The sequence below is a fragment of the Dicentrarchus labrax genome, unplaced genomic scaffold, assembly GCF_905237075.1.
Source record: "Dicentrarchus labrax unplaced genomic scaffold, dlabrax2021, whole genome shotgun sequence".
NCBI lineage: Eukaryota > Metazoa > Chordata > Actinopteri > Moronidae > Dicentrarchus > Dicentrarchus labrax.
The window spans coordinates 512,501-525,541 of NW_026136704.1; the positions used below are offsets into that span (position 1 = coordinate 512,501).

The window sequence follows — 13,041 nt, forward strand, 5'->3', positions numbered from 1 at the left end:
CACACACACACACACACACACAATGGGCAAACCCCCTCAATTCTCCTGCAAAATGAAACTGTACATTCAAAACAATGTTATTTCTTCTCAAAATGGTGTTTTGTTTTCAAATGACACACACAAACCATCATATGAATAGACATTTATAAGAACCAGTTGAACACTGATGTGCTCAATGTAAAACACTGAATGGAAAACACTTCTTCTCCATTCATCATAATGGCTTAGGCCTTTTTTTTGTTCAGTGTTACACTTCCTACAGACAGTACATACATAAGTGTGTAAAATATTTGAGAATGTTGTTTTTATACTCAGAACACACAAATACACGGTAACAAATATATTTTATTTTTCCCACAAAAACAATGTACACAGTGCACATACAGTGGTCTACATACAAAACAACAGAAGAATTTACTGAATATAGTTCTAATGTGCAGTGTGTGTGTGTGTGTGTGTGTGTGTGTGTGTGTGTGTGTGTGTGTGTGTGTGTGTGTGTGACTTGTGAACAATCTTGTTTCCTGGTTCTTGTCCTCTGTGCTCACAGTTTGTGTTACTGTTTTACTCTCAGACTGACTTCAGATCAGAAGATGAGTGTTTGTGTGGAGGAAGAGGAGGACAGAGCAGAGTCTGCAGCGTCCAGCTGTCTGTCTATGAAGAGTGACTGGTCCAAAGATCATCCTCCATTGTTCAGTAATGAACCTGGACCCTCAGACTCAAAGTAAGAGAACTGATACAAACTCATTTATATGACTCATTTTCAGTTCCCTCTGCTCATGCATGCTTTCTGTTGATTTTGTGTTTATATATTAAACTTTCTGCTAAAATGTATTTACTAACTAAACTGTTGTGACACACAAAGAGAAATCACTCGTCCATCTTCCTCTCAGTCTCTGTGACAGCTGTCAGTCACTAGGAAAGCTGTAATCTAATCTAAGAGCACTGATACTAACTTTGAAACCTCCTAATGATCCACAGTAGCAGCAGTTTGTGTATTTAGAGCTTCTTTAAGGACTTTGTCATCAAATACTAAGATTGTTTTCAGAGACTAACAGTTAAGTGGACTATTACTAGGACTCGATCCTGGTGGAGCCTCCTGCCATGGTCCTGCTAGATTGCCATTGCCAATACTGTTGTTGCTGTGCACCTGTCTGTCTGTCTGTCTGTCTGTCTGTCTGTCTGTCTCTCTCTCTCTCTCTCTCTCTCTCTCTCTCTCTCTCTCTCTCTCTCTCTCTCTCACCCCAACTGGTCGAGACAGACGACCACCCACCTAGAGCCGGAGGATCTGTCCTAGGTTTCTGCCTTTTAACAGGCAGTTTTTCCTTGCCCTTGTCTCCAAGGTCTTGCTCATGGTGGTACTGTTGGGTCTCTGTAAATAATGTTTTAAAGAGTTCGGTCTAGACCTGCTCTATTTGAAAAGTGTCCTGAGATAACTTCTGTTATGAATTGGCGCTATACAAATAAAATTGAATTGAATTGAATTATTAGGGGGCAGCCCTGATATTGAGCCAAGGCTGGCAGGTCTGAAACAGTAATGGACATAATGAGCTCTCTTTAATGGAGGACTTTTACTGTGAAGCAGCTGCAGGAAGTGTTGAGTTTGTATTAATAACTAACTACAGGCTGATCACTAAATGTTTAATGAGACAAACAGGAAAAGCAGTTCATTGGTGTTTGTGAAAGCAGGAGAGTTGAAATTAAAGACTGAATGCTGAATTCAAACAGAAAAGTAACGAGACTTTTACTGTTCTCTGTGACCATCTGAGCTTCTACACAGAGTCAGTGGACACATGTTGATATGTTTCAACTACAGTCAACAAATCATTGTACTTCTTCACAGAAAGAGGAAGAGGAGTAATGTTCCTGTAGAGGAGGAGCAGCCGTCCTGCTGCGTTTTGTGTAGGGACGTCCTGAAGGATCCGGTTACTACCAGCTCTGGACTCTGGTTCTGCAGACAGTGCATCACCTCATACTGGGACCAGTCTGCTTCATCAGGAGACGCCTCCTGTCCCCAGTCTGGAGAAAGACCCAGAACAAGACAGAGTAAGACTGTATACCTGTCTGCTGATGTGTTAATACATTAGTTGTGTCATACAGTACGGCCATTTAACACCTTTATACATTTAAATGTATTTGCATGTTTTTTCTGCTCCAGCATACAATTCTTGTCCTTGTTCTCCTTTGAGAAAACATAATGACACATGTTGGTTTTATGATAGTGCCCCCTGTCTTTGCATTAAGCAGTCAGAATGCTGGTTGTTCTCTGTGTGCATAGATGGAGATGGAGAACTATTAAACTCTGTGTAAAGCAGTAACATCACTGTTCTATCACAGACAGACAGCAGCCTGAGACGCAACAAGAGCCACAGACTTTAAACAACAGCTCACATTGGCACCCTGCTCGTGACTGCTTCTTCTCTAACTTACAAACACACTTCGTCCTGCAGACTGACTTGTTGAACAAGCGACCGAATAAACGTCCACTAAGGAAAAGTGCACTGCTAACATCATTAGGTAGCTAATGAGCTCATCAGTGTCAGCACATTAAACAGCTTAAACTGTACTGTACTTACACTGTTGGCCCTCAGCTCGTAAACAACAGTTTTCAGTTTGCTTACTTTGTCTTTGTGCCACATTGTGTCAAACTGTGAACACGTGCATCTCCACTGCAGCCTCATAGCAGGAACAAACTAGCTGTTGTGGTTCTGATGGTAGCATCATGGTCAACAGGGGCCAACCTGAGATCCTCCTCCCTCAAACAAAAGCCACGTCTGTCTCTAAAGTGTGTGTCTGTGCTGGAGACCAGAGAGAAAGATCTGTTTCTAAAAGTATCTCTGTGTTCAGCTTTCAGGACTTTTATTTAATATGTTTTATTCCATTCTTTGTAAACAATATAATATCACCATAGCAACATATCGTGATGTGAATTTGGTTTTGCCGTCCTGCCTTTCCGTTGGGGTCCATGTGAACGCAGCATCAGTCAGAGCTTTGTTAACTTCCTGCTAATGCAAACTCAACACTTCCTGCTGCTGCTGCACATGACAGTGGACCAATGGGAGGCTTTTATTGTGAAGCAGGAAATGGAGTGTATTTCTCACACAGATTCACTATTCAATAACGTATTCTGCGTTATTTGGTCGGTGGATCAGTTTAAACATTCCTGAGACGAAGGAACAGCCACAGTGAGCAGTTCAAATGAAGAGCTGATGAAGAGAGTCCACCGACACATAGCCAGAGGCTGAGAGACAAAGGAGCATTTCTGATGTTTACACAAAACTGGACTTTATAACCTTTAATTCTGGATTCTTTTTTTTATTGGCAAGTAAAATAATCAGAAGATTGTCAAATTTTCTTTGTTTTGTCTCCCATTTCTTCTTCTCTTCCAGCAGATGGTGGTCTGCAGGAGGTTTTAGATGAACATAAGATCGGTCTGAGGAGGAGATGTGAACGTGTGACTGAAGGAACTGATGAACCAGGAAGTGGAACCCTCCTCAACAGGATCTACACTGAGCTCTACATCACAGAGGGACAGAGTGAAGAAGTTAATACCCAACATGAGGTGAGGCAGCTTGAGACAGCTTCCAAGAAGAAGATCCTCCATGACGCTCCAATCAGGGGCCACAACATCTTTAAAGCCTTACCTGACCAACAGAGACACATCAGAGTGGTTCTGACAAGCGGCGTCGCTGGCGTTGGAAAAACCTTCTCAGTGCAGAAGTTCACTCTGGACTGGGCAGAGGGCTCGAACAACCAAGATGTCAGTCTGGTGGTTCTGCTTTCGTTCAGGGAGCTGAACCTGATCAAAGATGAGCAGTACAGTCTTCTCAGACTCCTCCATGTTTTCCATCCAACATTACAGAAGGTCACAGCAGAGCAGCTCGCTGTCTGTAAACTTTTGTTCATCTTTGACGGCCTGGATGAAAGCAGACTTTCACTGGATTTCCACAACAATGAGGTTGTGTCTGACGTCACACAGAAGTCTTCAGTCAACGTGCTGTTGACAAACCTCATCAGGGGGAATCTGCTTCCCTTGGCTCTCGTCTGGATAACTTCCAGACCTGCAGCAGCCAATCAGATCCCTCCTGAATGTGTTGACAGGGTAACAGAAGTACGAGGCTTCACTGATGCCCAGAAGGAGGAGTACTTCAGGAGGAGAGTCAGTGATGAAGATCTGTCCAACAGAATCATCTCCCACATCAAGGATTGCAGGAGCCTCCACATCATGTGTCTAATCCCAGTCTTCTGCTGGATCACTGCTACAGTTCTGGACCACATGTTGACCACAGACCAGAGAGGAGAGCTGCCCAAGACCCTGACTGACATGTACTCACACTTCCTGCTGGTTCAGACAAAGAGGAAGAAGCAGAAGTATGATGAGGGACATGAGACGAGTCCACAGGAGCTGATGGAGGCTGAAAGGAAGGTTCTTCTGAAGCTGGGGAGGCTGGCGTTTGAACAGCTGGAGAAAGGAAACATCATGTTCTACCAAGAAGACCTGCAGCAGTGTGGTCTTGATGTCACAGAGGCCTCGGTGTACTCAGGAGTTTGTACAGAGATCTTCAAAAGAGAGAGTGTGATCTTCCAGAAAACCGTCTACTGCTTCGTTCATCTGAGCATTCAGGAGTTTCTGGCTGCAGTCTACATGTTCCACTGTCACACCAACAGCAACACAGAGGTACTGAAGGGTTTCCTGGGAGAAGAATATGTTAATCAAACCCTAGACGTCTTTCTGAGGGAAGCAATGATGAAATCCCTGATGAGTAAAAATGGCCACCTGGACCTGTTTGTTCGCTTCCTTCATGGCCTCTCTCTGGAGTCCAACCAGAGACTCTTAGGAGGCCTGCTGGGTCAGACAGACAACAGTCCAGAAATCCTCCAGAGAGCCATCAACAACCTGAAGGAGATGAACAGTGATGATATCTCTCCTGACAGAAGCATCAACATCTTCCACTGTCTGACGGAGATGAATGACCAATCAGTCCATCAGGAGATCCAAGAGTTCCTAAAGTCAGAGAACAGATCAGAGAAGGAACTCTCTGTGTTCCACTGCTCAGCTCTGGCCTACATGCTGCAGATGTCAGAGGAGGTTCTGGATGAGTTGGACCTGCAGAAGTACAACACATCACTGGAGGGACGACAGAGACTGATTCCAGCTGTGAGGAACTGCAGAAAGGCTGTGTAAGTCCAGATGTGATTAACATTATAAAGCAATGCTGAATTCTTCAGTATTAGAGTCAATATACACACTTTACACACACACACACACACAACACAATATGGAAATGTCCTTTTTTACAGTGTATACAGTGTGTGCAATGTGTTTCTGTTATCATTTATTATTATTTTTATGACTTGTGTGGCTGTGGGGTTTCCCTCAATAAAATCTGATGATAGTTAACTAAAACTTTGCATTTTAGACAATTATCCTTCCAATATTTGTCTTTAAAAGCCCGACACAGAGGAGAACACCACCGGTATAAAAAGCACAGTCCATGCAAGGTCACTGAACAATAACAGGATTTAAGCAACTGATGTAGAGTCGAGGGTCTGCGGGTCACTACTGACGACGACAAACTTTAACAAACTGAACAAAAACAGAAAAACAGGCTCCCGCTGCTGCCGGTTGCTTTGTGTCCATGTGCACATAAAGTGAATATCAACATACCACAGTCCATATGAAAAGACAGTGAATGTCTGAATGAATGAATGAGTTTGGTTTTTAAGCACAGTAAGGAAGCTCTCTCTCTGCTAGTATTTGAATGGAATGCTGTGTAAACAGTGGTATCTTCCAAAGCTGCTGATGTTCAGTGATAGAGAGAGTTTTTGTCTCATTGTCTCATCTGGTCACCATAATGTGAGAAATTATATCAGTTTACAAACTGTTAGACAGCATGTTTCCTCTCTGACCATTTCACATCAGGAAAACTAAAGACAACATATGCAGAGCAGATAGCAGCACATATTTCCACTGTGGTTTTCATTGAATCTGCAGCCACAGTCTTTGTGTATTTAGCAGCTGATTTCCTCAGACAGCAGCTCATTACACAGTCAGCTCAGAGAAGAAACAATAGCATAGTCGTCTTGTTTCCAAAACTAACATCAGCCAGTTGAACTTCTGGAGGAGAGCCGCGATAAAAGCTAAGCTAACCCAGCTCGGACCGAACGCTGCTCCACTACCCGGCCTACTGCTGGCTGATGTCCGCTCTCAGGAACATGGAATGGATGAAATGGGACTCAGGCTGACCCAGCAACATGAAATCAGAGACTGCTGTGCCCTCATCTTTACAGAGACCTGCTCCACCACAACATCCTGGATCAAGCTGCTGCTCTCGACAGGCGGAGTGTGTTCGGCCCTGACAGAACACAAAACTCTGTTTTTACGTCAGTGATACTCGTTGCTTAAACACAGTTAAAGTGGGACACTGGGAAATATCAATGTTACTTAATGAGGATGGCATTAATATTAATATGTCAACACTGCATCTCAAAACACTGCGTTCACACCATCTACTCCTCTGAGAAGTGCAGTCTACATCTCTTTGTACGGTATAACGGATGGATCTGTACTCGAATGTCCACAAGGGTTGTTTAATACGGGACACTTTCTATTTATTTCTGATGATCTTTTGTTGAAATACATGTTTCATTACTTTCTTAGTCTTTGACTGCACATTTTTAATAGTTAGATGCTGCAAAGATAAATACTCGCACACTGACCTGCAATATTACATTAATTTACAACGTTTGGGTACTAGACCTTCATCAGGCAAATGGTTCATGACAATGTGGAGCCATCTTAAACAGGGAGCAGCTACAAGTCTGCAAACAGTCAGTCCCCACGTGCAGTAAGAAGGCATTAATGACAGACAGAGAAATGGACCTTAGTAACATCATATCATCAGTATACACAAAGTGGACAAAGCCATCACAGAGAAATAAAAACCTTTTATAATAAATACAACGAGGTCTCACAAAATTCCAGGGAGCAAACAATATATATCAAAACCTACATATGTTAAATACCAATAATCAGATCCACATTCACTCATTAATTAATAATCCTACAGGCTGCAAGAAGTAATTACAGTGAACGTATGCAGGTTACATTTGTGGATGAAGCTACCATGGCATATGGATAAACACATGTACCTATATTATGAGGTTCATTAGACATGTGACCTGTTGATACTCATGATATGATGTTACTATGGTCCATGTTTCCAGCTCCTTGTATGTGATTTGGAGGCTGTCACATTGTTTGTCATTAATGGCTTCCTACTGCTCGTGGGGAATGAGCATGATATGAATATGCATATTTTAAAAATTCAAACCAGATTGTTGTTCAACATGTCCCCAGGTACCACTGAGCTAAACAGTGGCCAGTATGTGGGACCAGTCCACTTTTTCATAAAGATCCTGATCTCATCATCACAACATCTTTCCTTGTAATTACAAGATAGTAACTGATAATTACGACCAGGGACGGTTATATTGTTTTGAATTTTGGTAGAACCTAGAGAAGCAACAGCACCAAAAAGTGACAGAAACAACCCAGGATATATGATATATCTTTTTCCTGTGAATGGGCTAAATGTATTCAGCCCAACACAGTAGTAAGCTTCCATTCGATTGTGATTGACAGGTGTCCTGACACGTGCCCTTCATATGTTGCCCATTTGGGCTAAATTCATTCAGCCCAAAGGCTGACCTTCGACCAATCACTGCGCAGTAGCTACAATACAGTGACCTTCGACCAATCACTGCGCAGTAGCTACAGTACAGTGACCCTCGACCATTCACAGCGCAGTAGCAACAGTACAGTGACCTTCGACCAATCACTGCGCAGTAGCTACAGTACAGTGACCTTCGACCAATCACAGCGCAGTAGCTACAGTACAGTGACCCTCGACCATTCACAGCGCAGTAGCAACAGTACAGTGACCTTCGACCAATCACTGCGCAGTAGCTACAGTACAGTGACCTTCGACCAATCACAGCGCAGTAGCTACAGTACAGTGACCTTCGACCAATCACAGCGCAGTAGCAACTGTACAGTGACCTTCGACCAATCACAGTGCAGTAGCAACAGTACAGTGACCTTCGACCAATCACAGCGCAGTGGCTACAGTACAGTGACCTTCGACCAATCACAGCGCAGTAGTTACAGTACAGTGACCTCCGACCAATCACAGCGCAGTAGCTACAGTACAGTGACCTTCGACCAATCACAGACATTTACTATCACGGATTGTGGACTGTATTACAGTTTGTGGGGACACCAGCTCGCCCTGCGGGGGTCCGATTATTCTCCCACTTCACTCCAGCGGTGACCAGTTCTCTTTTTTAGACAGTCATTCAGCTGATCACCTGTCAAACACACAGGTTGCCAAGTACACGTCTAAGACCACAGATTCTCTCAAAACGAGACAGGGCCTGGAGAATGTTTCATGCTTCATATCTGAACTGCTGACCACAGATAACAATCAGCCACATCCAGATGCGGACACAGCTGCAGCCGCTTTGATACTGTGTCAGTAGCCGCACAGTGCGCTTTGAGAAAGCCAGGCACTTGTTGTCTTTGCATGTGCACATTAGCCAATGATCTGCAGGGAGACACTGAAAGGTGAGCTGATGTTGAGGTAAAGCAGGGTGGAGTTTGACATGGTGATTGACCTGTTTGTGTCGATGTGAGCGGCGTTTTAAATAAGGTATGCCCAAGCTCTGAAACAACTCTCTCTTCTACAAATAATTTTGGTTTTATAGACTTATTTCTGGTACATGGTGTTGCAAGTTGTTGCTGGTACTTTTCTGTAATGAAGTTGTAGCGCAATTGGCATGTGCTGATGTGTACAGAGGAGAGAGAGAGAGAGATTTTTCTGGCATCAGGTCATTCTTTTGGGTTTGTCTCCCCAGTGTTGCTGCTGTGTGACGTATTGATGAGTGTAATGCATTTGTTAGCCCACCCACCCAAAATCTCCACCAGCCGTCACAGATTACGACATGTCTAAATGTTTTTTTGTGAAGGCAATGTGCTTCTGTAGCTGTTTACATTCCCCCAGACCCACATTCAAAAAATGCACTGCAGAACTACTTTACTGGCTTTATAGTTATATATGTTAATAACTGTATTCAATTCAATTCAATTTTATTTGTGTAGTGCCAATTCATAACAGAAGTTATCTCAGGACACTTTTCAAATAGAGCAGGTCAAGACCGAACTCTTTATAACATTATTTACAGAGACCCAACAGTACCACCATGAGCAAGACCTTGGAGACAAGGGCAAGGAAACACTGCCTGTTAAAAGGCAGAAACCTAGGACAGATCCTTCGGCTCTAGGTAGGTGGTCGTCTGTCTCGACCAGTTGGGGTGAGAGAGAGAGAGAGACAGAGAGAGTGAGAGAGAGAGAGAGAGACAGACAGACAGACAGACAGACAGACAGACAGACAGAGGTGCACAGCAACAACAGTAACAACAACTACACTAATAGTAGTGACTGATGATGATGAACATGAAGAAAATGACGACGACGACAACAGCAACGATGGGGGACAATGAACAGTGACAATAGTAATAATAGTAACTGTAGTAATACTAATATTAATAATAATAATAACAATAATATCAGTGATATTAGCAATGGAAGTCAAGCAGGACCATGGCAGGAGGCTCCACCAGGATTCATAAGAACCTGCGAGAAGAGAAAGCACAAGAACTCCGGGGAAGAAGTGAAGTTAGTAACATGCATTAATGGAACATGAATAAGTGCAGAAAGAGAGAGAGAGGAAGAGAGGAGCTCAGTGCACCATGGGAAATCCCCCGATAGTCTAGGCCTATAGCAGCATAACAAAGGGATGGTTCAGGACTCACCAGATCCAGCCCTAACTATAATCTTTATCAAAGAGGAATGTCTTAAGCCTACTCTTGAATGTGGTGAGGGTGTCTGCCTCCAGAACCACAACTGGAAGCTGGTTCCACAGGAGAGGAGCTTGGTAACTGAAGGCTCTGGCTCCTGTTCTACTTTTAGAGACTATAGGAACCACAAGTAGCCCTGCATTCAGAGAATGTAGTGTTCTAGAGGGGTAATAGGGTACTATGAGCTCTTTAAGATATGAAGGGGCCTGACCATGAAGAGCTTTATAGGTGATTTGTATATATTGTTTATTGTATTTTATTCTAATATAAATGTAATATTTGTATGTTCTATGTGTGTGTGGCATGAAGGGGCTACAAATTACATTTAAACATGCTGTGTTAAATATGAATGTTGAATGATTTATGTGTGTCTTTATTTGCTTTGTGATCTAAATGCAATCAGATTTTATTTTAAAGGTTATATTCTCTGTATTCACAGACTTTCTCACTGTGGACTCTCAGAGACTCACTGTGAAGTCGTGGCCTCAGCTCTGAAGTCCAACCCCTCCCATCTGAGAGAGCTGGACATGAGTTACAACTACGACCTGAAGGATTCAGGAGTGAAGCTGCTGTCTGCTGGACTGGAGAGTCCACACTGTAGACTGGAGACTCTGAGGTCAGTTCATGTGTTTGCTCTGTGTATATCTACCAAATATAACAGAAGTTTTAAATCTCCTTCAGTTCTTTTGCTTTCTGGGTTTGTCTGAGCACAAATCACAACAGCTCTTGTTTAAAGTCTGTCAGTCTGCTGCTGCAGAATGAAATGAGTATTTAGTGAAACACTCAGGGCTGAGGACACGTTCACTGTGCGTAGTACGTTCAGTGAGTGAGGATCCATCTGAGTGAGTCAGTGAATCACTGCACGTTGGCTCTCAGCTGACTGAGAATGGATTGTTTGAGGAAGTGATTCAGTACAGTTCGTTCACCCAAAACATTTGTTCATTCAGACGAAACGTATGAATGTAATGTGATCTCTGATTCAACACACTGCCAGTTCTCAAACTCTTGAGACAAAGTTTTAGAACATTGGAAATATTAACGCTGCTGACATTGTTAGTGTGAAACTAATATTTCAGACAAGAAATTGTTGTTTTCAGAAGTTTAAATTCTAACTGAAATATTTAAAGTTAAACCATAGTTAATACTATTAAAGCTTTATTCCACACTGAGGATTCAACCACATAGATTTGATGCCGATTCACAATGAGCATCTTGTTGAGCTTCATATTTAAAACATATTTAATATCACATTAATCATTCAACAGTGGTTGATTCTCTCTTAATGGTTTCATTTTCACCTTTCCCTCATTTGAATGAAACAGAAACGTGTTTTATTCTCGATCAGACAAGAACAAACATGAGTGAAAATAAATAGTTCAAAACTGAACCCCAAATCCCACAAAGCGGTTTCTGGAAGAACCCCCACACTGGACCTATTGTAACTGTGTTTTTTATTGTTTCCATTCAAAGTGACACAACATGTACATTTAATAACAGATAACAGATGTATATTGAAAATCAATACAAATAAAATCATAGTGAAAGTAAATAAAAACAAACTAGATCATAGGACAAATTGTCCCCATCTACTTCTACCCCCATGATCTGTGTACATACCGAGTGTTTAAGACACATTAAAGGCACATTTACACAATAACACTAACACTTGAACCAGAGACTAATAAAGCATGTTGTCCTTGAAAATATTTCAAATAATTTGTGGCAGAAAATAAAAAGTTTAGCTCCTTGCTGTTGAGCTAAACAGCAAGGATTAAGTGCTCACTGACTGTACAGTATGCTTTGTGTTTTAGTGTTTTTCCCTTTATAGAACATTTCAAGCACCTCTAAACTCAGGCGTAGTCTGAAGATATGGTTGGTGTAATTTATTTCTGGTCTCACAAGGTGCACAACGGTGATAATATTTACAGAAAGAGCAAAAACTTGGAAAAGGAAAATCAAAAGCTATATACAACGTTTCAAACATAAATGAATAAAACAGAAACTATCACAACAAATACTTAAATTACCCAGGTAGTAACCTTCAGTGCACGTTACCTCCACTGTAACTAAGCTTGGACTGACTTCACTAGCCCCTCCCACTGGGCTTAATATTTCCTTTAATTAACAACAATTAATATCTTTTCTTATTACTGTTACTGTTTCCATCATCTAAACACAGTATATATTTTAAACACAATGTATTTATAATTTCTCCCCTATTCCTCTATAAGCCAAACTAGTTATTATATCAAGAATTAATATTATAAAGAAAATGTAATTATTCTGCCCACATGACCTGGAAGACCTGCAATATTATCACATATAACCTCCGACTGTATCCAACTCTGTCTGTCCAACCAAACTCCTGAGACAGCACTCTCACTAACAGCACGGTTTATTAACTCACTTATTAATTTAGTTAATGAGAGCAGAAAGGAGCTGAGGGAAATGGATTATGTCTGTGTGTGTGTGTGTGTGTGTGTGTGTGTGTGTGTGTGTGCCAGCAGTCAGTGGCTGCAATAAAACTATTGAGGAGACAGTATTTAGTATTAACTCCTCCCTCCCCGAACAGATACAGCTGATCCACTGAGACTTTATGTGTTTGACTCCCAGATATTTCCAGATAGACACTAATCTAAAGCTTTTTCTAAACTTGTACATTGTAAACTTTCTTCAGCTCTGAACAGATTATTAAACACTGAATGATTTCAAGCAGGAACATTGTCTTCTAAACTCACATCTTTTATTCTTTATTCAGATTGAGGTGGTGCAGTTTGTCAGAGATCAGCTGTTCTTCTCTGGTCTCAGCTCTGAAGTCCAACCCCTCCCATCTGAGAGAGCTGAACCTGGGTAAGAACAACCTGGAGGATTCAGGAGTGAAGCTGCTGTGTGGTTTTCTGGAGAGTCCACACTGTAGACTGGAGACTCTGAGGTCAGACACCTTTTTTTATTTCTGTGCTGAGATGAATGTGATGTGAAAGTTGTGCTGACAGTAAAGTGCAGACAGGTTGATGTTTATGAGGTAAACTCCTCTTCAGATTTAATGACATTAACACTCATTTTGTCAACTCAAATTTTAAAACTGAAAACAGGATTTAGGTGTTTGAAAATCATAATTTAGAGTTT

At 41.9% G+C, this 13,041-nt stretch overlaps 1 protein-coding gene across 18 annotated transcripts in view; it reads left to right on the forward strand.

Annotated features, from left to right (window-relative positions):
• si:dkey-23k10.2 (NACHT, LRR and PYD domains-containing protein 12) overlaps positions 1 to 13,041 on the forward strand; it is a 105,664-nt gene that overhangs the window by 73,478 nt on the left and 19,145 nt on the right. For 11 of the 18 annotated variants that reach the window (XR_007884506.1, XM_051398881.1, XM_051398877.1 and 8 more), the window contains exons 17-18: positions 10,458 to 10,531; positions 12,674 to 12,847. The exons of 5 other annotated variants lie outside the window; for them this stretch is intronic. Coding sequence is in view for 12 of the 13 variants with exons in the window: in XM_051398881.1 (XP_051254841.1) it covers positions 10,458 to 10,531; positions 12,674 to 12,847 (248 nt within the window). In the remaining variant the exon portion in view is untranslated. The remainder of the gene's footprint in view (positions 1 to 10,457; positions 10,532 to 12,673; positions 12,848 to 13,041) is intronic. 2 more of the 18 variants (XM_051398885.1, XM_051398882.1) reach the window with 1 other exon arrangement.